The sequence below is a fragment of the Rhincodon typus genome, chromosome 40 (genome assembly GCF_021869965.1).
Source record: "Rhincodon typus isolate 14 chromosome 40, sRhiTyp1.1, whole genome shotgun sequence".
Taxonomy (NCBI): domain Eukaryota; kingdom Metazoa; phylum Chordata; class Chondrichthyes; order Orectolobiformes; family Rhincodontidae; genus Rhincodon; species Rhincodon typus.
The window spans coordinates 16,135,043-16,160,820 of NC_063371.1; the positions used below are offsets into that span (position 1 = coordinate 16,135,043).

Below are 25,778 nucleotides of genomic sequence, written 5' to 3' on the forward strand. Positions count from 1 at the left end.
GATTTTCTGAAGAAGGTTCTAGGCCCGAAACGTCAGCCTTCCTGCTCCTCGGCCTGCTGTGTTCACCCAGCTCTACACCTTGTTATCTCATTTATGTCTCCTGCCTAATTTCTGTCAGCTAACCAATCTGTTAGCCTTGTCACCCCCGATACTGTGATCTACTTTGCTGCTGCTTTGAGAAATAAGTTTTGAGTTGACACCTTATCAGATGTGTTCTGACAGTCTCAACCTCTTATAGATTCCTTCCTTTCTGTCTTCTCTGTGGAGGTTTCCAAAGCGAAGCGAGTTGCTGCGTCTCATGAGACTTGTGTGGGCATCAGTGCACGAACGGCAGACTGCTTTCTCTGATTCAAACAACAACTGGGCTCTGACAATTTCTATCATAATTTTAGGTGGAAGACTTCCGTAGAGAGCTGAAAGCAAGGAACCTGAATTTCAAGGGAACAAAGGCTCAGCTTGTGAGCCGCCTGGAGAAAGAGCTGGAGGAGGAGGCAGCAAAGGAAGAGATCGAAAAGGATGAAACTGCAGAACAGAAGGAGGCAGCAATGGAAGCTACAGAAGAAGAGAGTTCTCCGGCAGAGGAGCAGAAGGAGGTGGGAACATTAAATCGCTTGTATGTATGGGGCAACAAATTTGAAATTTGTACGTGATGCACTACTTGAGCAAGAAAAGTGTAAAAAGAAACAGACACCTCCTGGATGCGCAAATCTTCAAAGGTAACTAGGCAGTTCTCACAGCATTTGTGGGAGTGTAGGCATTATTAATGGAGGTACAGCACGAAAGCTAGAAGCTAGGCTGAACCTTTTTAAAACACTAATTTGACCTGCCTTTGAGTACTGTGCACAGGTTAAGACCTCAGAAAATGGAAAGATTTTATTGACATCCTTCAAAGAATAAGGAATTAAAATCAAGTGGAAAGACTGAAGAGCAGTAAAGGATAAGAGGAAATGTGACAGAGTTGTGAAGATTTTAGATTGGATAAACAGACTGCCCATGAAGTGACTGCAGACAATCTGTGGATGTTTTGTGTCATGGGGAAGCGTGCTGGAAATGAAGCTCCTCTATTTCCAGAGTTACCGCCAGAGTTAAAGATATTGTCCACATAGACACACTTCTCCAGTTTACATGTCTGTTTAGACCCACGTTAACAGAAAACACAGACCAGCTTCCTGTACGTAAAATAATTGCTACTTATTGCAAATAAATAGATTTTAACGACAGGTAAATAGCAATGAGCTGTCAACATAGAAATGAAATGCAGCAACCTGCCCCCGCTGCTTGAGAGAAGAACAATGTAAACAGCTCTTAAAGTGCTGGCAGCTTGCTTTTAAAAATTGCAGCAATCCCTTCCATAGTCCTTGGCTTTTAAATCAATTCTTTACCCGTTTCAGCTCACAATCAAAAATATAGAAGCATAACATATGCAGCCTTTGAGTGGAGCAGAGACATTTCAGGCATTTTAGCAAGAGAATCAGAGGTGACCTGAGCTAATACAAGGTCACACAGTGAGCGAGCAGGATTTGGAAGGTAGTATCCGATAGGATGGTTGAAAAATTTCCAGTTGGAATTTTGAAAAGTCAATCAGCTAAAAGTAGATAGAATTTCAGATGTGGGACAACAATGTGAAATTGGACAAACTGGATTAATCTTTGGATGTTGTGTACGTCAAGATGGGCTGAATAGAGTCTTTCTGGGCTTCTTTCAGAAAATAATCCAAGAGCTAAGCATCAGTCCTCCCCTCTCCACTCTTTGCTTGCACCCTGTCCCATCCCACCCCTCCTCCCTCCCTGTGCTCCTCCTTTCTGTCTTGCCTCTATTTCTCCTCCCCTGCCCCCTCTCTCTGTCCTTAGAGATGTGCTGGTTTATTTAAATTTGGCTAACCTGACTCTCGTTGCACCTTATGTAGGATGTCGAGGGGAAGCAGCCTGAAGATCCTGCTGTCTCGTCAAAGCAGGAGCCCCGATGCCCCCTTCCTGCTGAGCCTTCCGTGATTGTTCGCCCTAATTGCTCTGCTATGGGGGGTAATTTTGGCTGTGCTGTCCTGTCCCTGAGTACATTACGAAGCTACCGTAGTGATTCAAAAGGCTATTCCTTTGAGGTAATAAGTTTGTATGAGCATCTCCTACCAGTTTGTGGCAGAAAATGTTCTGCACTTCTCTGTGGCTTCAACATCAACACTGGGGTACAATGTTCACGTCATGCAGGGGGAGCTTTACTCTATCTAACTCCGTGCTGTCTCTTTCCTGGGAGTTTTTGATGGGGACTGTGCGTGGAAAACTTTACTTTTAGTTTAAAGAAGTAGATGGAACCTTAACCTGTACATAACCCCATGCTGTCCCTGCTTGATGGGGACAGTGTCAAGAGGGCTTTACTTTCTGTTTACTTTTAGTTTAAAACGGTAGAGCGAGCTTTACTCTCTATCTGTGGTATAACTATCCTGGGAAGGTATGATAGTGACAATGTGGAGGTAGCTTTACTTTCAGTTTAAAAGAGTAGAGGGAGCTTCACTGTATCTAACCCCATGCTGTGCATGTCCTTGGAGTGTTTAATGGGAACAGTGCAAGGGGAACGTTACTCTGCATTTAACCCTGTGCTGCCCCTCTCCTGAGAGGGTGTGATGGGGTATTTTTGAGGAACCTTTATTTTCAGTTTCAAAGAGAAGAGGGAGATTTGCACTGTATCTCACCTTGTCCTTGTGCTGGGAATGTTTGACAGGGACAGTGTCGGGGGACTTTCATCTAACTACGTGCTGAATCTGTCTTGGCAGCTTTAGTCTGTATCTAACTTCATGCTGTAGCCTGCCTGGGAATGTTTGGAAACTCTGTCAAGGGAGCTTTATGCTGTATCTAACCCTGTGCTTTACCTGTCTTACCATGCCAGTTTTCTACTTGGGTGGTGTATGAATTGGAGAAGGAAGATTTAATAGGTTTTGTATTTCGTTCACAGGTTTTGTGGCTTGCGGAGCTGTTTGGTGAGATGCTACAGAGGGACTTTGGCTACACCATATACAAGGCCCTGCTTGCATTCCCAGAGAGGAAGCCAGAAGAGGTAGTCGAGAAGCCGAAGGCAGCCAGTGCCAATCAAGAGAAGGGGGAGAAAGATCAAAAGGAAATGGAGCAAGAGGAAAAATCAGACGAGCTGAAGAAAGAAGCCGAGGAGATGAAGGAAGCAGAGGAGTTGATGGAGGCAGAGGAGATAAAGGAAACAAGTGAAGCACCTGCCAAAGCCACTGCAATGGAAGAGGATGAGAACTGGGATTGGGAGCTGACAAAGGTATGCTTACACAGTTAGAAAGGGAAACCTCTAGGGAGCCACGGTGTTACGGTTGAGTAGAAGCGACCGCCACTGATGACTCTCACTGGGTGAGTGATACATCGTGAGTTGAGCCAGAGCAAAATTCCTGGCACCGGGGTTAGCTCAGCTGTGTAGGAGGGCACAAAGCAAACCAGAACAGGCCTAATGGTGGGTGATTTGTGAATAAGGAGAATAGATGTATAAATGCTGTGGATACAGCAATAAACCCCAGGTGCCAGGGTTAAGGATGTCACTGAGCACAATGCTGTAGAGCTGGGGGTGAAAGGGAGAGTTAACAACAAGTGGCCATAGCCCACATTGGAACCATTGACATGGGTAGGAAGAGGATGTGGTGGTGCAAAATGGGAAATTATTACTCAGGGTCTCAAAAGCTGTATTCTCCAGAGTCCACCCTGTGTCATGCACAGGTGCATTTAGAAACAGGAGTTTAAAACAGTGAATGCCTGGTTGGAGCTGGGCAAGCTGGAACAAATACAGGTTGTTAATCTCGCACCTGAGCAGACCCAGGATGTTTAACTAGTACTGTTCAGGAAAGTTTAAACTAATTTGGCAGGACTTTGGGAACTCGCTGATAATATCAGAGAGGAATAAAAGTACTGGGAGAGGAGGAAAGTATGAGCTTTGGGGATAGCAAATGAATTTGTAGGGTCAGAGTCAATGACAAAGTATAAATGAGAGGTACTGTGATCATACGTGAATACTGATTTCGATTGTTATAGGTGCGGATTACCATGAAAAGAAACTGGCAGCCAGCATAAGAGGGAAGACCATTTTTGTGATGTGGTGATAATCCAGATCTTGCTGAAGTAAAATAGGACAGTTAAATATTCCTGGACACAAGCTGTTTAGGAAAGTTAGGAAAACATATTAAGGGGAAGTGGTGATGAAGATTAACTAGAGCATGGCAGTGTTGGAGAAGAATTGATTTGGCTAGATGGCTCATTCAGCCCATATTGGTGTGTATTTCCCCCAGAGTCAGTGTCCAAATCCATTGTATCAATGCCCTTCCCCATCTCCTTAACCCACTTTCAATTACCTATCAAACCTGCTGTTAAATGTTGCCCTGGTAATTGCTTCTGTCACTGACTCTGGGAGTGAATTCCACAGACTCCCAACTCTTTGTTTCTAAAGCCTTTTTCAGCTCCTCACTGTGCTAGATTTAATTGTGCAAACATAGGAATAGAAGTAGGCCATTCAATCCATTGAGCCTGGTCTGGTATAATCCTGATACAGAGGGTGGGAAGGATGTTGGTTTGTGTGTCCATAGATCCTTGATGGCATTAGGACCGATAGGTAACGTGGTTAAGAAACTAAATGGGATACTTATCTTTATTCGATAATTACTTTGAATACAAGAGTAAGGAGGTTACGATGGAGCTGTATATAAAATTAGTTTGGCTGCAGCCTGATAATGTTGTGTGGGTCTAGTCTCCACACTATCGGAAGGATGTTATTACACTGGAGGGGGTACAGAAGAGATCCACCAGGATATTGCCTGGGCTGGAGGTATTCAGCCATGGAGAGTGAGGAGTTACGCTACAGTGGTTTTCCTTAGAGAAGGCTGGGGGTGTGGTCTGATTGAGGTATACAAAGGTCTGAGGGACAAAGACCGGGAGAACCTTTTCCTTTACTAGGAGACAACATTTTAAGGTAAGGAGCGGGAGGTTTAGAGGGAATATGAAGAAAAATATTTTCACTGAGGGTTGTGGATATTGGGAACTCACTGCCTGGAAGAACTATAGTGGTGAGCACTTGAAACACCATAACATATGATGCTCCAAGTCAAGTGCTGGAAAATGGGATTAGAATACATGGATGTACAATAGCCAGTGTGGACATGATGAGTCTCTTTCTGTGCTGTTAAAAAAAAAATCTGACTTCAATCTGATTTCTTCAGCCCTGAAACTCTAGGATGCTTAGCTATCAGAAGCAGGCTGCTTTGATCAGTCCCAACCATTTCCTTGATTTTGAATATGATTCAATCATATCTTAATTTCTTGGTTCTAATATTCAAACCTCCAATTTTCCACGTGCATCATATTTACTCAAAGTAGCCAACATCTCTCTGATGCAAGCTCATTAAACTGAAAAATTGGTTTTGCTCGACTGTCCATGACTGCTGTCTGACCTGCCAAGCATTGACTAGCCTCATATGAGTGAGGATGTTGGTAATGAGTGTTATTCCCCTCTCTGTTACCTCCTCATCCAGTTAATCGGTGGAGCCCGAAGCTGTGAACGTTCCCTCGCTGCATTTCCTTAGGGTTCATTTCTATGTCTTCATTTTTGTATCTTCTGGTGCACAAGCTGTTTCACATCAGGGCGTGTTTATCATGAACTATGATCCCGAACCCACAAATCCTTTTCCTCCCCAGCCATTTCTCATTCGAAGTGTGGTTTACCAGATTTTTCTGATGTTGCTTACAGCCAGATGAGGGCGAGACTAAAGAAAAGGATGTGAAAGGGAAGGATGCTGATGATGATGCACTCCTGCAGATTGATGATGTTCTGTTCTTGGAGGAAAACGAGGAGGATTTTGGTGAGGATCAATTAATATGAGACAGATGCAACGTAGTCCCAGCCATCCAACAACGCAGTGTGGTAACTGGTGGACAGCCTGCCATCTGGTTGTAAATGCTCTTGCAGAGCAGCAATTCATTGTATTTAAATTCGGGTTTGTTGTGTCAGATTGTGGGACAGTGATTGGTGTGTTGCTTGAGTACATGTACAAAAACGCATACTGACATTTTTCATGTGGTCAGGTTAAGAGGTTATATTTTCAAACAACACGTTATAGTACATGTTTGAGGCAAGTGGGACTTGAACCTGGACCTTCTGACCTCAAGCAATTCTGCCACTGTGCCACAAGATCCTTAAGTTAGGAACTGAAGGCTGTCATACTTCACTTTACAAATTAATTTAAACCAGGTAAGGATTAGCTCCAGTTCCATCTGCCTTCAACTTGTCAGGTGTATAACACTCAGTGCCAATTTTTGATCTTGCAATGCCATACTAGAGTAATACAGCTTGGAAACAGGCCCTTCAGCCCAAACTGGTCCATGTTGACCATGGTGCCCACTCAGCTATTTCCAGTTGCCCATATTAAGTCCCTACTCCTCTAAACCCTTCCCATCCGTGTACCTATCCAAATGTTTTTAAAATGTTGCTATTGTACCTGCCTCAACCACTTTTTCTGGCAGCCCATTCCATATACACTCTCTGCGTGAAGAAGTTGCCCCTTAGGTCCTTCTTAAATCTTGCCCCTCTCACCTTAAGCTTACACCGTCTAGTTTTCAGTTCCCCAACCCTGGGAAAAAGATTTATATGCATTCATCCTGTCTATGCCCCTCATGATTTTATACACCTCAATAAGGTTACCCCTCATTCTGCTACATTCCAAGGATTAAAGTCTTAACCTGGCCAACCTCTCCCTATAACTCAGGCCTACTAGTCTTGGCAACATCCTTGTAAATGTTCTTTGCACATTTTTCAGTTTAACTATGTCTTTAATATAACAAGGTGACCAAAACTCTACACATTACTCGAAGTGCGGCCTCACCAACGACTGAAACAACTGTAACATAACGTCCCAACTCCTATACTCAATGAAGGCCAGCGTGCTAAATGCCTTCTTCACCACCCTGTCCACCTGTGACACCGCTTTCAACAAACTATGTACATACGTTCCTACGTCTGTCAGTTCCACAACGCTCCCCAGGACCTTACCATTTACTGTTTTAACCCTACCTTGGTTTGACTTTCCAAAGTGCAACACCTCACACTTGTCTGTATTGAATTGCAATTTGCCAATCCTCAGCCCACTTCCCCATCTGATCAAGATCCCTCTGTAATTTTTGATAACCTTCCTCACTGTCAACGATACCTCCTAATTTTGTATCATCTGCAAACTTACTAATCATGCCTTGTACATTCACATCCAAATCATTTATGTAAATAACAAATAACAAAGGCCCCAGCACCGACCTCTGTGGCACACCTCTAATCACTGGCCTCCAGTTCGAGAAACAACCTTCAACCATTACCCTCTGCTTCCTACCATTGAGCCAATTTTGAAACCAATTAGCTAGTTCTCCCTGGATCCCATGCAACCTTACCGTCATTACTAGCCTGCCATGTGGGACCTTGTCAAAGGCCTTACTAAAGTCCATATAGACAACATCCATTTCCCTACCCTCATCAGTCCTCTTGGTTACCTCTTCGAAAAACTCCAAAAGATTTGTCAGACGTGACTTCCTGCGCACAAATCCATGCTGACTATCCCTAATCAGACCTTGACTATCCAAATATTGGTTGATCCTGTTCCTCAGTATCCTCTCCAATAACTTACCTACCACTGATGTCGGGCTCACTGGCCTGTAGTTCCCTGGCTTATCTTTGCTAGCTTTCTTAAACAATGGAACACCATTAACCACCCTCCAGTCTTCCAGAACTTCACCAGTGGCTAAAGATGAAGCAAAAATCTCTGCGATTTCTTCCGTAGCCTCCCACAATGTCCACGGATGGACTTGATCAGGCCCAGGGGATTTATGCACCTTACTGTGATCTAAGGCTGCAAACACCTTTTCTCTGGTAATGTGTATGCGGTCCAAAACATCCCCACTTGTTTCCCTTATTTCCTTAGCATCCATGATTCTCTCCTCAGTAGACACTGAGGGGAAAAATGTTCATTAAAAATCTCCCCCATCTCTTTAGTCCTACACATAGACAGCCATGCTGATCTTTAAGGGGACCTATTCTCTCCCTAGGCACCCTTTTACTCTTCATATAGCTATAGAACCTCTTGGGATTATCTTTAACCTTATCTGCCAGATCCATCTGATTTCCCTCTTAAGTGTGCTTCTACACTTTTTATAGTCATCTCGGGATTCACTTGAGCCTGATAGCTTAAACCCAATGTATGCCTCCTTCTTTGTCCTGACCAGAGCTTCAGTAGCCCTCAAACCTACCAGCTTTTCCCTTCACCCTAACAGGGACATACTGTCCCTGGACTCTTGATATCATGCTGTTAAAAGCCTCCCATTTGCCAGTCGTTCCTTTTCCTTCAAACAGACTCACCCAATGGACTTCATCTGGATTCTGCCTAATGGCCCCAAAATTGGCCCTGCTTCTGATCATCACCTTAACCTATGAATCTGTCCTATCTTTTTCCGTAACTTTGTTAAAACTAAGAGAGTTATGGTCACTGGACCCAAAGTGCTCTCCGACTGACACTTCAGTCACTTGCTCGACCTCATTTCCTAACAGGAGGTCCAGTGTTGCATCCTCCCATGTAGGGCCCTCTACATATTAACTGCGGAAACTTTCTTGGACACATTTGACAAATTCCACCCCATCCAGCGTTTTACACTCTGGGTGGCCCAGTCAATACAGTGGAAGTTAAAATCTCCAACCACTACTCTGTTATTCCTACGTGCATCTGTAATCTCTCTACACATCTGCTCCTCTCGTACCCGCTGGCTATTTGGGGATCTATAATACAGTACCAACAGAGTGACCATCCCCTTCTTGTTTCTAAGTTCTAACCATATGGCCTCATTGGATGACCCCTTAAGAATATCTGCTGTAAGCACCGTTGTTATGTCCTCTCTAATCAAAAGGGCAACTCCCCCTCCTCACTTGCTTGTACTTCTGTCACACCTGTAGCTTCAGTATCCTGGAACATTGAGCTGCCAGTCCATGCCTTTCGCTCAGCCATGTTTCTGTTATGGCTATAATATCCCATTCCCAGAGTGAATCCATGCTGTGAGCTCATCTGCCTTAGCAGTCAGGCCTCGTCTATTAACAAATTGCCCACTCCTGAACAAAAAAGACACCACGAGGACAAACTATGTGGCAATGTGACGACTTGAAATCCTGTCATTTCGATGTATGGGATCTATACTCCTTCCTGTAGCTGTCTGTGCTCCAGAAAGCCGGGCGATGAAGGGTGGAACTGGAGCCTAATTTTTACATGCTTGGAGCTCTGATTGCAGAAACAAACATTACATTTATTAATCGAGCAATCGCTATTTCAATGTTCCTGCAGAATTCTAGTTATAACCTACTGTCTGAATAGATCTGAACACTCAACTACCAAAAGGACCATTTCTGAAAGCCCTGACTGTCTCCACCCACCCATTAATACCCCACGTGGTTTATTTGTGTGTAAGGGGAGTTTATATGGAGGTTAGAGGTTTATCTCATTGTTTATCTGTAATCAGAATCTATTTATTTGTAGCAAACAGTAATTGTTAAAGATAGAAACCTGCTGTATGCTTTCTGTCAGCCTGAGTCTAAAAGGCAGGTAAATGGGGCAGTTTTGCGTACTTTTTAAAACTTTGCACTTTTGCGGCAACTCCAGGAATAGTGGGGCTTGATTTTTCCCAGTGAGTTGCAATAGTTACAATGGCATCTCTTAAGTTTGAGCTGATATTTGGTTCTGCCTACCACAGGTCTCTCCAACACTGATGAGAAAAAGCCAGTTGCCAAAAGCAATGAAGCAGAAAGTGGATCAGTTAAAGAGATGGTAAGAACATGTTGTTGCAATACGAGACACACAGGGCAGCCTGGGCCTTTCTAGCAGCCAATGCAAAGGCTGTTTGATATGCAGAGCAGTGATTAGTGGGATGGGACAGCATCAGGAACTGAGAAAGTGATTTTGGGAGCCTAATATTTATTCCTGGGATGTGGCCATTGCTGGTTAGGGCACCAGTTACTGCCCATTCCTAATTGCGCAGAGGTCGGTTTTGAGAGTCAACCACATTGCTGTGGGGTTGGAGTCATATGTGAGCTCGTCCAGTGAAGGTTTCTTTCCCTGAAGGACTATCGTGAACCAGATTTTGACCACATTTGATGGTAATAATGTGATCACCATAAGGCTAGCTTTACAAATGTGAATGGATTTTCCCAGAACAGTTTGCTGTGTCTCTGGATTACCAGCCCAGTGACATTAACGCTGTGCCACCATTTCCCTTCTGTTTACTGTCATTGCAGAGGCCTGCCAACTGTGGTGATGAAGCACACGCTGTGTGCTCAGACTGCAGAGATGGGAGAAGCTGAGAGGTCTTTGAGAAGCTGGCGGTGGGGTCGGTGAGGGATTTGCTGGTAGACAGGTGACCGCGGGCCTCACCTTGTGTTTGGTATAAACTTAGACGTGGGACTTATGAGGTTCCTGGTCCTTGGCTCCAGCCTAGACGGTGCAGCTGGATTGTGTAACGGCATTCTTGGTGTTTATAATTGGAGTGATAGACACATGACTCTGTTTTTGTCTGTCTTTTTGGCACAGGAGAAGGATATCAGTCAAATGGTGTCACTACGCAAGGATGTGCTGCTTGCCTTTGTCTATTTTGACCGCAACCTTTGTAACTACATTTTGGAAAAAGACCTGGAGCAAATCATCTCCACCTTGGGGCTTCATCTGTCCAGAGCTCAGGTACACTACATTCGTGCTCACTTATGCAATATGTACAAGCCTTCTCCTGGCAACTGTACAGGTCCATCATAGCTTGCTGATCTTAACCCGGTTTAGATTACCCTTCCGCAGTTGAGTATGCTGCATCATCTGTCCGTCATGATTTTGCTTTGAGAATGAATGGGAGAAGTGAATGTTCCACTGTGAAAGGCATCAGTCAAATTGTTATCTTTTGAAATCAGAAATCTTGTAGTTGGCAGCTGGAACCCTGTCTGACTTCCCATGTTCAACCTCGCAACTCTCCAAAGGATGCTGAGTTAAGATCAGCTAACCGAGCAGGCTGTCAGGAATTTTGAACACCCATGGTTCAGTTTGTACGGAGCAGGGAATTCAAATTTCTTTTGAGGCTCAGGTAACACCTGACTGGAGCAATCTTCTGATTTCCCCCACGTTGTCTGCAAGACACTTGGCTTAAATTCACAAGGGAGCCACTGAATAAATGATATCACATGTGCAAAGGTGCATTGGTGCTTTGCACCTTGTATCACTGTGCCGTCATTGAAGTTCGTTCACACATTCTGTTGTACTGATACACTCAGAAAAGCTACTGTGACAGATCTGTGGGTTGGTCACAATGCAGTGGGTCAGTCTCTGATATCTCTCAGGACATGAGTTGCGCTCTGGGTCCTCTGGATGTGGGATTGTTTCTGAACCTGCACAGGGTGCGGGACAAGGCTAGGTAAGTGATAACAATTGGTTCAGATTGCTGAGACACCAATACTGAATAACTCAAATTGCACAATTGTATTGCAGATTAAGCAGGTACTGAGCAAGGTGTGCTCACAGAACATGTGTCTCTATCGAACTCTCACTGATGGCTGGGAAGGAGATCTGGAGAAACTGGAGAATAAAAGCCTCATAACTGAGGACATGCTGCTAGGTAAGAGTTTCATCGTTGGTATGTATAGTCTTGGCACTGGTGCCACTGCTAGAAAAATGAAGGACTGCAGGAGTTTAATTAATTCCTTTAGCGTCTCTCACTGGTATAATTCAACTGTTACCTGTAGTTACAATCAGCACCAAATGGGACTGTGTTTGCGGTCTCTGAACTCCCTGTTTATTTTTTTCCTATTTGTTCATGGGATGAGGGCATCACTGGCTGGACTGGCATTTATTGCCCACCCCCCATTGCCCAAAGTTAAGAGTCAACCACAGTGCTGTGGGTCTGATTTCCTTTCCCAAAGGACATTAGTGAACCAGATGGGTTTTTCCGACAATTGACAATGGATTCACGTTCATCGTTAGACTTTTAATTCCAAATTTTTATTGAATCCAAATTCCACCATCTGTCTTAGTGGGATTTGAACCTGGGTCCTCAGAACATTTCCTGGGTCTCTGGATTAATGGTCATGTGATAATACAACTCTGTCATCGTTCCCCATTTAACTGCACTCTGCATCCTGCATCATCGATGCTTAGCTATTGAAGCTGCTCAGGGCCAAAATTGAGATGTTTAATCTCTTGGGGATTCACTAGATTTGGGCATCAGGCAGGAAAGTGCAATTCAGACCAAAGGGCCTGCATGGCCTTTTCGTCTTCAATTTATATTCATGTGTGCTAGTGACTTGGCATAGTATGTCATTCACTGTTGTGGAGGAGGAGGAGGCAGCTGGATATCTGGTGAGTCATCAGAGTCCATAGCAGCCTGTGCTTCAAACTTGCCTGAATTCAGTCAAGCCCAAGTTCTCTTATCCCCACATTTCCCCTTCTCCCTCTCCTCCCTGGTCACTTGATCACTGTTCTGCCATTGCCCTGTTACTGGTTATATTTGTGCTCCTTGGCTGTGTGATCAGAGAGGAGAGAAATTTGGGCCTTTGATTGTTATTGCTTCTCCCTCAGGGAACCACCATCTGTTGCCATCTTGTCCTGGTGTCCCTCCCAGTAAGCCAAGGACCCGGTCTGGAGACACCACCCTGATGGAGTACAATGGCAACATGGTCAATGTTGGGAACTTGATTCAGAAGCTGGAGCGAGATGAGAGGAACCGTGCAGAGATGGAAAACAAACTGCAATCAGTGGAGTCCCAGCTGGGTGAGCACATGAAGGAATCTGGGTGACAGGGGTGTGATAGCTTGCCCCAGCTGCTGATAGGGACAAAAGCTGAGAGAGCTGCAGGAGAGATGTCAGAGATCAGCTCCAGGGAAGTTAGAGAACCTTGAGTTGTTTCCAGAGAATTATAGAAGAAGCTACAGAAGGGCTTAAGCAGGCTGGGAGAGTGGTCAAAGAAGTGACAGAATACAGTGTGGGAAAGTGTGAGGTTATGCACTCTAGTAGGAAGATTAGAGGCATAGACTATTTTCTAAATGGGGAAAGGCTTCGGGAAATCTGAAGCACAGAGGGACTTTGGAGTCCCAGTTCACAATTCTGTTCACGTTAATATACGGGTTCACTTGGCAGTTCAGAAGGCACATGCAATGTTAGCAATCATTTCAAGAGGGCTAGAATACAGGAGCAAGGATGTACTGCTGAGGCTGTATAAGGCTCTGGTCAGACTGCATTTGGAATATTGTGAGCGGTTTTGGCCTCCGTATTGCAGGAAAGATGTGCTGGTGTTGAAGGGGATTTGCAAGAATGATCCTGGGGAGTGAAGGGCTTGTCATATGAGGAATGGTTGAGGACTCTGGGTCTGTACTTGGAATTTAGAAGGATGAGGAGGGATTTCATTGAAACCTGCAGAATATTGAGGGACCTGGATAGAGTGACAGAGAAAATGTTTCCACCAGTAGGATAGACTAGGACCTGAGGGCACAGCCTCAGAGTCACGGGACTGCCCTTTAGGACTGAGATGAGCAGGAATTTCTTCAGCCAGAAAGTGGTGAATCTGTGGAATTCATGCTATAGAGGGCTGTGGAGACCAAGTCATTGAGTGTATTTAAGACAGAAAGGTTCTTGTTCAGTAAACAGATCAAGGGTTACAGGGAGAAGGCAGGAGAATGAGAGTTGAGAAAAGTTTCAGCTATTATCGAGTGGCAGAGCAGACTTGATGGGCTTAACTTTGCTCCTGTTATCTAATGGTCTTATCGATGCGGTTTCTTTAATTAAAAACAAAAGTATTGACTTATCAAGTAAGATCTATGCAGCATAGATACAGAATTGGTTAACACAGAACTTGTAATAGAAAAATATAAATGTGTAGTGATCATCTTGTGCACTCTCACTCTCATGCACCATCCAGTAAAAGCAAGAAAACTGAATTCTCTCCAGCGATTACTTCATGAAGAAATAAACTGTTCGGCCAAGTTCGTGAACACAAAAACGTTCAGGTGTAGAATGTTCCAGAGTGTCACATTCTGATTTTCTGGCATGCATGCTCAAGTCACAAGTCATTCCCCATTGTCTCTGGTGTCTTTACAGGCACAGCTTGCTCAGGAACTATGATGTTCAGAAGTCCAATCACACTCTCTCTCTCCGAAGAATCAGTTACATTTCACCCTGATCTCTCAGCAGAATGTTCTTGTCAGAAACAGAAGGGGCTAGTTAGGTAGCTTTCCATACAGATTCCTGTCCCCAGCTAATTCCAAACAGAAAGAACTCTTCAAGCCATAGACTGTCGCAAACAGTAAGCTATAAAATGCAGGCAGGTCACATCTGAGTTTTCTGAAGTCATCTGATTCCCCAGAAACCTGTTCATTTGTTTTAAAACATTTCAGTGTCACAAAGGCTTTTAAGTGTTTTATTCAAACCTAGTCCAGATATCCACATATGAAATGGAATGGATCCAGATTTCCAAATCCTTCAAAATTCAAGTCTTCCAAGAAATATTAAATGTGGAGCTGCTTTAGAAGTTAAACCAAAGGACCAGAAGAGTGATAAGAAATGTCTTTAATGCAGAAATTTATTTTTTGGGATGAACTACCTCAAGGGGGCGTGGAAGCAGATTCAATAATAACTTGCAAGTTGGAGTTAGATAAATAGTTGAAAAGAAGATGGGCACTTGGAAGGGTTTGGAACAAGAAAAGGAGATTGGGCTGATTGTGTTGATTCTTTTCCAGGACTAGCACAGGGGTGACTCTGAGCCAAATGGTCCTCTCTTCTACAATGAGATTCTATAACGCGGTTCAGAATGGAGATGCCAGATGGGGTTCAGTTTTGGATAAGGCCAGTGGGCAGGGTTTGGAAGTTGCAGCACAGTACTATGACTAACAATTGAAAAATACTTCCTGCACAGCTGAAACTCTCGGCAAGTTATCCTCAAATGACAGTGTGAACAAGTCGCTGAGCTCAGGGATGCAGGAGATGCAGAAACAGGTGTCTGAGCTGGAGGATCGGGTCAAGGCAGCAGAGAAATTGAAGGTCTTCTATGAACTGCGGCTTCAGGATAACACCAGGAATCTTAACTCCATGATTGAGGATATCCAACGCATCATTAAAAAGGTGAAGGACATTGAGCTGTTGGCCAGCTCTCTGCCTACCCCTGGATTTCCCCCAAATCTCCTCATGTTGTGCATCCCCCTTTTGTCCAACCTTTTCATTTGTCCCCGTTGCTTGTTACACCACAATGAGTGATCATCCAGCTGGTCTGTGCCAGAGGGGCTGGTTCTTTCATTGACTGCACAGTCAGCAGCACTGTGTCTGCCCGTGGGGCCTGCTGATAGGGCTTGTGTCTCGAATGATGGTTGGTGGGAGGAATAATGAAGTCGATGGGTGCGGGTGTCACAGGTGTGGACTTGGGGAGAGATCACTAGAGTGTTTGGATTAATGGGCTATTTTAGAGATGTTGGGAGGGCCTGTGGGCAGATGGACACATACGCGAGAAGTGTGTCATCGGGAGGTGGGGGTGGGGGGGGTTGCGGTGGTGTGGTCTCTGGGTAGTATATTTTGGAGAGAGGTTGTTGGGGTAGGTGGGTAAGACCAGTGGGAGAAGGTTGGTGGGCATTTTGGTGTGGATTATTTTGGGGATGGGTTATTGGGGAGTCCGGGATGTATATCTGACTGAGGTGGTGTTAGTAAAATCTGATGGGTGGTGGATTATCGTGATGGTGAGTATTTGTTGAGTAAATCTGAAGATTTTATTTTTAATTTCTCAGAACAATGCAGTGACGGAGAAGAAGGAGAAGTGAGGAGAAGGCCTCATCCCCAGAGATTGAGAGCGTGGAATCCCTGATAGTATACAGTGAGCTAGCATCAGATTCGTATATTGTGACCTGCTTGAACCCTTGCTTTCCTAATCTTATTAAAGGCCTAACTCTCATACAAGTGACTCCAAACTGCAAGTTTGCTGAACTGTGCCGTGTGTTTTAATTTTTACATCGGTCCTGTGCATCATATTCAGGATGTACAATTGGGGAACAGAGATCGATGTGTATATTTGTGTGTAAACATCCATGTTGTAGTAGCGTCCTGACCGGGACACCTCTCTCTCTCTCTCTCTTTCCCTCTCTCTCTCTTTTTCTCTCTCTACCCCCAACCCCAATTTCCACAATTGGAGCTGGGGCGGGGGAGATGGTAACAGCATGGTCTGGGCCTTGCCCAGTCAAAGTGAATCTGTTGAGGTTTCCTTTCTTTGTCTTACACGTGGCAGGGCCATCAGAGAGAACATCATTGCCTGAACTTTTCCTGGGTGCAGGTGACTGATTGTTGGACCCGGCCACTTCGGAAGTTAAAGCAAACAATTTCAACCCCTTTCTATTTCTCCCTTTAGACTGAGGCTTGTGGGCATCTGTTTCCCTCCACAATTGCCTTCCTTTAGTTCCTTGTTGCCCCTTCCTCTATCGGGATGTCACAGTATTTACAATATAAAGATTCTTCACTGTTTTTAAATTGTTTGGTGTGTGTTGTGTCTGTTTATTCCAGGGTTTGTTATTGACTAAAAATGAGAGGCAGCCTGGGGTTGCTTGACCACATTGCTGTCAATTGCACCAGAGCACAGAGCATTGGTAACATGGGTGCCCACAGCAGCTTCCACTCATAGCAAAGGGAGACTCACTTTGTGTTCACACAAGCATCACCTCGCTCCCTGTGGCAATGTCTGTACGTTCGGGGCTGCGAGTGGAACAGTTGCTTCATGAGGGACATAAATCCCAGCTCTCTGCAAACCTGGGAGCTGTGGATTGGTGAATGGGTGGTGATTGCAGTCACCACTGTAGTTAATATGATCTTTGGTGAAGCAGTGTTCACCGAACATTTCAAATGGTCCAGAAACCCACAGCCAGAGCCCTGAAATTTAACTGAACTCGGGATTCAGAGCCAACACTGATCCCTGCCATCAGCTCAGTCAGGGCCCTTAAGTCAGTATGGTTGTATTGTGTGATATGTGCAAGACTTCTTTCACAGCGCCATCAGATTGCTGTCAGTGGGAGCTTGCTTTGCACAAGTAAGCTGCTATATTTCTGACATGACAACAGTGATTCTGCTTCAAGAGTGCTTCATTGGTTGTGCAGTGCGGTGGACCATTGAGAGACAGTGAAATAGTCCACACGTGCAGGTTAATTGTTCCTGTGGAGGAAATGGGCTTCACCACCTCTATGCTGTCACCATTGTGGACCGGACTTTTCTTTGTTATTCCATCATAATTCCAAGATTTCAACCCAGTGCTGTGTGGGAGCATCTTTAGCAGATGGGGCTGTTGTGGTTCAAGAATGGAAATGAGAGTTTGACAAGGACAGTTAGAAATGGGCAGTAAGTAATGGCCTTGCCAGTGAACCCCTCAAACCATCAATGGCTTCCAGTGAAGCTGAATTATGTGGGATGTTGTATTTTGTGTATTCAAATAATTAAACATTGAATCACCCTCCTCCTCTGTAGTCGCTGTGTAAATGCTGCCTCTCAGAAAATGAGACAAGATGTAAGTCCTGACGTTAGTGAGATGGTGATTACACAAGGTGGGTCAGTCAATAGACAGTTCAGCAGTGAGTTTAGTTTATGCAGCAGCTGGCATTGGGATTAAAATGAATGCATTCACCCATTACAAATTTGGGCATTGCTGTTGACAGGTTGAGGTGTTCCTTCTGGATATTGTATTGTACCTTATCCAGAATCTTTGCTGTACCTCAGACTCCAAGCTGATGAGATTCTATACTCTGACTTCAGGTCTAGGCTAGCCCACACAAATATAAAACTCTGTCAGTATATTGAGCTTGGGTGGATCATTGACATTGCACTCTCACTCTCAGGAATTGTCCCTTTGTTTCCAGCTGTGGATTTGCTCAGCTTCCCTTATGTAATGTCTTTGTCACCACAGAATGCAGATAAAAAGCTGCTTGGGGTCGTCATAAGCAATTGAGGACATGAAAGGCTCTATATCAATGTAGCTGCTTCAGTCATTTAGGGGAGAAGAAGATCTTTGTGGAAAATGTGTTTGCAGAACTGTAATTTGAAACATAGTCTCCTCGGAGTGAAAACTGTTTGCACAAGTCCCATTCCAGAGCCTTGGGTCTCTAAGCCAGGCCGACACATGTCAGGGAGTGCTGCATTGTCGGGAGTGCTGTCATTCAGTTTCCTTTTATCCTCTAACGTGGATGCAAAGGACCACATTGCACAAATTATGTTCTGCTGGTAGTTTCCCCTCAATCAACATTGCAAAAAGAGATGCTGATATAACGATCACACTGCTATTTATGGATCTTCCTATGCACCAAACAGATGCCAGGTTTCTTCAATATTGAATACAATTCTAATACTGTGTGATTGGCTTTAATGTGCTTTGGGGCATCCTGAGATATTTCGAGGTAACAAAGGGTCTTCCGTTCACACAACGCTGCTTACTGTCAATCACACAAACTAATACAAATATATGCTATACAGAAACAGGCCCTTCAGCCCAAAAAAATACATGCTGATGTTGACACTGCACTCGTTGCATCTTCATTCTTTTGTCATCTAAACCTAATATCCTACCCTTCCTATTCCCTTCCCCATCAGAAGCTTGTCTCGATTCCCTGTACATATACTTATACCATTCTCTGTGGAAAGAAGCATCTTGAATTTCTTGCTGCCTGACTCAGCCATATACACAGCAGCATGATATTGTTCTGAGGAAGAGTCACCGGACCCGAAACGATAACTCTGTTTTCTCTTTCACAGATGCTGCCAGAGCAGCTGTGCTTTTCCAGCAACTTTGTTTTTGTTCCTGTGTTTGAGCATGATATTGTGGTGTTTTGCGATGAGATGCCATCCTGGCCAAGCAGTGTCGAATTTCAGGGAGATTGAGAGGCAATGACAGCTCTTGTTAAAGCACTCCACACACACACACACACACACAGTGAAACTTTATGGACTATGGTTCAAGTGGCTGTGATTCAGATCTCACTACACGGAGCTTGACTGACACTTGAGGGAATCTGTGCTGTCTGGCGTGTTAAAACTGAGGCACCATCTACCCAATTGGAGATAGGTGTAAAATATCACATTGCCACTGATCCTTGGAGAGGGTGAATTCATCTCACGATATACATCCAAACAGGCCATCTGACCATTTATTTAACGGCTATTTGAGGGAGCTTGATATGTGTAGTTTGGCTGTTGTGTTTCCTACATTACAACAGTCTTCATAGATACCCCACTGGCTGTAGGGTCTGTTGACATATCCTAGTTTGTGAAAGGTGTTACAGAAGTATAATTCTCTACACTTTTATAGCTGAGCCACAAGATAAGCCTGACTCTGAGAAAAGGTAATCCTGATATCAGATTGAACTGTGAACTAACAATGGGGCGATGGTGGTTACAATGATGGTAATGAACAATTTTTGTTTACTTAGCAAGTTCAAGGAAATAAAAAAAATGTTTCACAACGTTAAGCAAAACATCACACCAAACTATATAAGGAGCTATTAGAGCAGATGGCCTGAAGCTTGATTAACGAGGGCAGTCAGAAGGAACATCTTAAAGGAGGAAAGGGGTAGACAGAGTGGGGTAGTGTCTGGAATTCTTGGATGGCTGAAAGCATGCAGTGTTGCAAACCAGGAACTTGTAAGGTCCAAATTTCAGGAACGCGGATCCCTCTTAATAGGAGGTGGATGTGTAGTGGGTTTGGAGGAAGAAACAGCAGAAGGAAGGGGAGGCAATGGAGGAACCTGAAAACAAAAATGATGAACATTTCACAACTGAGGTAGACGTTGCTGAAAAGGATTTGGTGGTGATCAGATAGCCCAGGATGATGGGTGAACAATCCTTTGGTGTCACTGACGACGCAGGAAGCAGATTTGGGTGAGACGGTTTGTTGAGAGTAGAAGGTGTGAGCCTGCTCATAGCAAGTTGGAATAGTCACCGTAATTCTGGACGTTAGAGAACATTAGGAACCCCATTCAGTCCCTAATGTCCAATCGGTTTGTCTTCCCAAAGTATTAGTGACAGCTTGCTGATTCTGATGGTATTGATCCTGCTGATAATGAGGATACCAATATTGGATATGAATATCAGTATGGACAGATGGTATCGCAGTGAACACTGATCTAGATTCTGGTGATGTGGATGACCCTGACACTGAGGACACTGAATTTGAGGACACTGATGCTATTGTGTTTGAGATGGAGAAGCTCCTCCAAGTCCTTTCCAATTTAAGACAGTGAATTTTGAGCTGTAGGGCTGCTGATTGCTAGGCCAGGTTAATCACAGCATTGTCATACAACCTCTGCTGCCACAGCAGAAGGAAGAGTTGGGGCAGAGCTATCACATGACAGAAAGTGAAACGTGTCTGCGGGTGGTCACCTCTGCTCATAAAATATTGCATATGACAAATGCAATAACTTTATCAACGACACCCTGTCTGTGAATCATTATCTCGGTGCTACTGGAAGAATATTGCCACATCAAATGGTCAAGTCCCACAGACCCCTCCTCCCCTGCCTCCCCGCAAAACCAGCATTTAGCAAGAAAAATGCTATGGTGTCTGCCAATACAGAATTTTTTGTAAAAAGAGTAGAACAGACTGGAAATACACTGCAGCTATGAAGAAAGCAACAAACTTGATGTGTCGTCAGAGCTTTAGGTAAGCATTAATCTGATATGGGAACAGGTTTTCCCTCCCTCTCCCTCTCTCTCTCTCCGCTGTGTTATCTGAACTGTTCGGAGTAACCAGCTTTCTGTTTTACAGGTTGTGTGTTTTGGACTCTTCTGTAATGGTCTTTTAAATATCCAGGCTGCTTGTTCTTGACTGTCGTTTAAGGTAGTGTGTTTAGCTGAAACATCTGATGAATATATTTCATCTTAATCTTTATCACTGCTGGATATTTACAGAAATAAGGGCTGCAGTTTCTATGTTCACAAACTTAAAAAAAAAACCCCAACACCTGACTAAACATCCTGTCAGCAATCTGCCTTTGTACAGGGCGGAACCACAAATTGCCTGTGTCCTGTGTTTCTGAATTGCACCACATTAAACGAGTTGATTGGTTACAATAACCAATCTCCTGTTAACGGCAAAATGACAGATTCTCAGGCTGGTTCAAGGCATTGCCTCAAAGCAAGAGTGTTGATTGTAACAGTGCAGAAATTCAATTCCGACTCAAACCTCTCAAAAAGGGTTGGAGCTTCAAGGGACACTAAGGAACTTCACAAGGTGCTATTCAAACTGGGCTTCCAGGTGACGTTTAAGATCGATTACACAGCAGCGGAGATCCTGCAGGAGTACAAACAAGGTCAGTGAACAGAAGAAATGGTTAAACTGATTAAGATGTCGGAGTGTGTGGGACAGTGGGATTAGACTGGTACATTAATGGGTGCAGGGAGTGAGACGGAGAGTGGGATTAGGCTAGATGGGACATGAAAAGGAGTGAGACGGAGAGCGGGTGGGACATTAAAGGCTAAACGGAGTGAGTGGGGAGAGTGGGCTTTTAGAGGATGCGGCGAGAGCATCTTGTTTGGGATCATGCCTCAATGATGAGTTTTCTCTCTCTTCAGAAAGCTTACGCGATCATGGATCCTGCTTTATCTCAATAATCTCCAGCCATGGTGAAGAAGGAAGAATTTATGGATCAGACGGTTGTCCTGTAAAGCTCCAAGATATTTATTCCATGTTTACACCACAGAGCTGTCCCTCGCTAGCTGGAAAACCAAAGATCTTCTTCATCCAGGTACAGGTATTAATGTGTAACAGAGTCAAACACCTGCCATGTCCTCCTCTTTCTGTCACTCTATTCCTGCGCCCGTTCCGCGCTGTATCCCATCTCCGTGCAAGGTCCCAATTCGGAGCGTGTTTTACAGCCACATAATAGAAAAAACAAGTTGGGATGGAAATAGAGCCCTATAAGAAGCAGACTCAATTAAAATTTCAGGTAGCAATGGTAAAAATAGTAGAAATATTAATAACTGAAGGATTTGTCAGTGAGATGGAACAGGTGGACATGACACTGGGAATGAAATGCTTCCTTTAAAAGACAATGAGAACTTATATTAAAAGGACCAGTCAAATAGAAGGCAAAGAATTTCTCATTTGGAGTGATAGGACCTGTGCAGTTTTTGAAAAAGTTCAAGGAAGAGATCACTGAGAGATGACAGACGTTGTGGTAGTGGCAAAGGTGAACTATCATTATTTAACTTACAACATCTGGCTTCAACACTAGAGACTTATGTGGACTTTGTAGAAAAGGACAAACTGACCTGAAATGGTGGTGCTGTGAGAGTTAATGTTTCGGGTCCAATGACCTCAGGACAGTTCTGAGGAAGGGTCACCGGACCCGAAATGTTAACTATTGATTTTTTTCTTCACAGATGCTGCCAGACTTCCAGCAACTTCTGTTTTTGTTTCTGAATTTACAACATCTGCAGTTCTTTTGGTTTTTACTTAGTAAACAGGGATCAGTCTGACCTGAAATTAATTTGGTGATAAAAGACACAAACTCAAATTCATATCTCCTGGTAAATTGCCACCTTTCTGAAAGTTTCATTCAGAATGAAAGACGTGCAGATCATCCAGCCAAAGTAAACAAAAAGTGAAATCAGACGAGGGAATACTCAAAGGAACTGGATTTCTGATAACAGCTTTTGAGCAGCAAAGCAGAATGCAGAAGAAGTTGTGAATTGATAACAACAGGAAGCTGGATGCCTCTTGCTCCCTGTCTCTGTCAACTTTGAGGACAGTGCCCAGTGAAAAACTAACTTGGGACAACAAAGATTTACAGAGAAGCCAAGGGTATCTGCAAAGTTCACTGCTGCTGAAGAAATGACAGCTAAATAGTCAGGACTTTGGGTCACCCTCACAACTCAAAGGCTGTAAGATCTTTAAGTTTGTTTTATGCTGTGTGTGTGTTTTATGTTGTGGTTGAATTATTTTATCCAGGTTGGAAGTAATAAAATTCTTCTTCCTTTCAAGAGAACTTTGGAATTTGGATGTGGAGGTTTTGGAGAGGGTGCAGAAGAGGTTTACCAGGACGCTGCCTGGATTAGAGGCTATGAACTATAAGGAGAGGCTAGAAAAACTCCAGTTGTTTTCTCTGGAGTGGCAGTGGCTGAGGGAAGACTTGATAGAAGTTTGTAAAATTACGAGATGCAGAGATCGGGTTGACGGTCAGCATCTTTCCCCCGGAGTTGAAATACCTAATACTAGGGGCATGCATTTTAAGGTGAGAGGGGGAATGTTCAAAGGAGGTGTAAGAGACAGATTTTTCACACAGAGAGTGGTAGGAGTCTGGAACACACTCCCAGGGGTGGTGGCGGAGGCAGATACGGGAGGGGCTTTTATATAAGCACTTGAATAAGCAAGGATTGGAGGAAAATGGACCAAGGGTAGGCAGAAGGAATTAGATTAATTTGGCATCATGCTCTACATAACATGGAAGGCCCTGTTCCTGTGCTGTACAGTTCTATGTTCTAATTTATTTTGATCTTATTAATGACATAGCGATAGATGTTGAGCAAGAAATCCAACAGGGAATTCAGGAGAAATGTCTTCACCCGGGAGATATGAGAATATGGAACTCAGTACTATGTGGAATGGATTAGGTGGATAGGTTAGACTCATTTGAAGGAAATTTAATACACGAGGTTGAAGGGACTAGAAGGATGGGGATGGGGTGGTGAAACAAGGTGGGGCGAGGCTGACATGGATCTTTTGGAACATGGAACAGTTTATGTTCTGTAAACGATAAGGAGTTTTGAATTCCACGTGCCTGATTTATCCTGTAACCCAAAGTCCATTATTAGCCTCGTGCCTTCTGGTACAGCTCTAATCTGTGTCTCTGTCTCAGGCCTGCAGAGGGCAGCAGCCCGATGAGGGTGTCTATCTGCAAACTGATGGAGTAACTGAAACAGACAGTGGCTGCTCCACACAGAATGCCTACTCACATTATGAAGCAGTGCCTGAAGACACCGTGGTCCATTTCTCCACCTGCTCTGGTAGGTATCACTGAGCAGAGTCCACGTATTCAACAAAAACTGCGGTGGGGGCAAGAGGAACAGTGGACAAGGAGAGAGGGGGAGAGAGGGTGCAAAAGGGGAAGGGGAGGAAGAGATAGGGAAACTTGGACAGAAAGTAAAGCAAATCAATGATTTGGTCTCAGGTGCACTCTCATACCTAGTCTCAATCTGTCCAACATTCAGCCTTTATTCAAATGCACACACACACACACGCACACATTTGCATTCTCTCACATACTTGCTGGGCTGTCTCTGGTTAGTACTTCTGGTCCTTTCGATCAGTAGCTTGATCACATGGAGATGATGGGCAGCACTTGGGTTTTTGAATCCGTGCCAGGTGGAGTCCCTGATCACAAACTGTGTTTGGCAACTAGCAGCTAACAGCAATTTCCCACCGGAGGCCATACTACTTTCCAGGTGAGGAAGGCAATGGGGCGGGGAGAAGTGAGAGAGGTTTGGAAGTACTCTCATATGGAAGGCATTGCAGCCTGTCATATTGGAGGGGCAAACAGAGAGAGAAAGAGAGAGAGGGGGGTGGAGAGATGCCAGGTACCTCACATCGTAAAACTGCCTGACAGCATCTTTTGAAACATTTCAGTTCTAAGCAATCGTCACAGTCACAGGGTCACCATTACAAAGGTGAATCCCACCACAGACGTGCCTGAAGCCATAGCTACAGAACCAAAGCTGGAGTTTGCCCAGGGCCCCTGTACTATTCCTGACACAGATCCTAGACCAACTGGAGAACTACAGGTCTTTGATCTGAATTGGCCTTGAACTTCGTCTAATGTGGCTACTAGCCACTGATGGGAAGCTGATGCTGTCTCTCTCTCTCTCTCTGCTCATGCCTTTGGGAATTTAATCGAGGATGAGGTGATGACAATAAACTAACGTGTTGGCGAACAGCAAAAACGTGAACATTCCTTCACCCCAAGATCACAAACCAGACTAAGACAACGTCTTTGTGATTACAGACCATGCTGCCTTCCTCAGGCCTGGAGATGGCTCCATCTTCCTCCAGAGTCTATGTAAGGTGCTGATGGGGGAGCAGAGACACTGGGAGCTGCTGCGGATCATGACTCTGGTTAATGGGCTGGTTGCCTGGACCTTCGAGTCCAGAGGACCGCGTTTCAAGGGCAAGAAGCAGATGCCTTGCTTCGTCAGCAGGATGCGACACGAGATCTTTCCATTTTCTGACAGATTGACTCCAGCTCTCTCCACAGCCTGCATAACTACTGTCTCCAATCAATGACCACTGACTGCTTCGGTGTTTCATGCAAAAACAACTTGCATTAACATTGCATTGTTAACCAATTAAAACGTCTCAAAGCATTTGACGGAAATACTATCAAATAAAAAAAATGACACAGCCATTAAAGGATGATGTTGGACGAGTTGCTTTAAAAACTTTACTGAAAAGTTTAGGGTCAGGACACTGCTTCCTTAGTGCCAAAATTCTGAAGAGCAGTACTCCCTCAGTACTGACTCTCTGATATTGAATCGCACAGCTCAGGAACGGGCCCTTTGGCCCATGATGTTGTCCTGAACATGATGTGAAATGAAACTAATCCCTTCTGCCTGCCCTTGGTTCATATCCCTCCATTCCTTACATATTTACATGCTCATCTAAAAATCCCTTAAACACCCCTATTGTATCCACCTTCCCCATCACCCCTGGCAGAGTGTTCCAGACTCCTACCACTCT

General features: G+C 44.3%; 2 protein-coding genes across 6 annotated transcripts in view; both read left to right on the top strand.

Annotated features, from left to right (window-relative positions):
* LOC109923450 (cell division cycle and apoptosis regulator protein 1-like) overlaps window positions 1-16,543 on the top strand; it is a 55,140-nt gene extending 38,597 nt beyond the window's left edge. For all 4 annotated transcript variants that reach the window (XM_048618649.1, XM_048618651.1, XM_048618650.1 and 1 more), the window contains 10 exons: window positions 393-593; window positions 1,907-2,098; window positions 2,947-3,273; window positions 5,740-5,851; window positions 9,765-9,838; window positions 10,598-10,744; window positions 11,537-11,663; window positions 12,623-12,814; window positions 14,952-15,157; window positions 15,811-16,543. In XM_048618649.1, coding sequence (XP_048474606.1) covers window positions 393-593; window positions 1,907-2,098; window positions 2,947-3,273; window positions 5,740-5,851; window positions 9,765-9,838; window positions 10,598-10,744; window positions 11,537-11,663; window positions 12,623-12,814; window positions 14,952-15,157; window positions 15,811-15,843 — 1,611 coding nt within the window. In that variant the 3' untranslated portion in view covers window positions 15,844-16,543. The remainder of the gene's footprint in view (window positions 1-392; window positions 594-1,906; window positions 2,099-2,946; window positions 3,274-5,739; window positions 5,852-9,764; window positions 9,839-10,597; window positions 10,745-11,536; window positions 11,664-12,622; window positions 12,815-14,951; window positions 15,158-15,810) is intronic.
* Window positions 16,544-16,652: 109 nt separating this feature from the next.
* LOC109923449 (caspase-7-like) lies at window positions 16,653-25,451 on the top strand. Of its 2 annotated transcripts, XM_048618653.1 has the most exons (5): window positions 16,653-20,708; window positions 21,242-21,357; window positions 21,620-21,792; window positions 23,905-24,052; window positions 25,048-25,451. In XM_048618653.1, exons 1-5 carry the CDS (start codon window positions 20,668-20,670, stop codon window positions 25,323-25,325), a joined length of 756 nt encoding a protein of 251 aa, XP_048474610.1. In that variant the 5' UTR covers window positions 16,653-20,667; the 3' UTR covers window positions 25,326-25,451. The 2 variants fall into 2 exon arrangements, with proteins under 2 accessions (XP_048474610.1, XP_020379063.1); XM_020523474.2 differs by lacking the exon at window positions 16,653-20,708 and having other exon boundaries at window positions 20,727-21,357.
* The last annotated feature ends 327 nt before the right edge of the window (window positions 25,452-25,778 follow it).

Excerpts from the sequence above, each read along its gene's own strand:
- LOC109923449 (XM_020523474.2), top strand. The coding sequence starts at position 21,144 with ATGACAGATTCTCAGGCTGGTTCAAGGCATTGCCTCAAAGCAAGAGTG. Across the intron at positions 21,358-21,619 it reads CCTGCAGGAGTACAAACAAG|AAAGCTTACGCGATCATGGA; the intron begins GTCAGTGAACAG and ends CTCTCTCTTCAG. Across the intron at positions 21,793-23,904 it reads CAAAGATCTTCTTCATCCAG|GCCTGCAGAGGGCAGCAGCC; the intron begins GTACAGGTATTA and ends TCTCTGTCTCAG.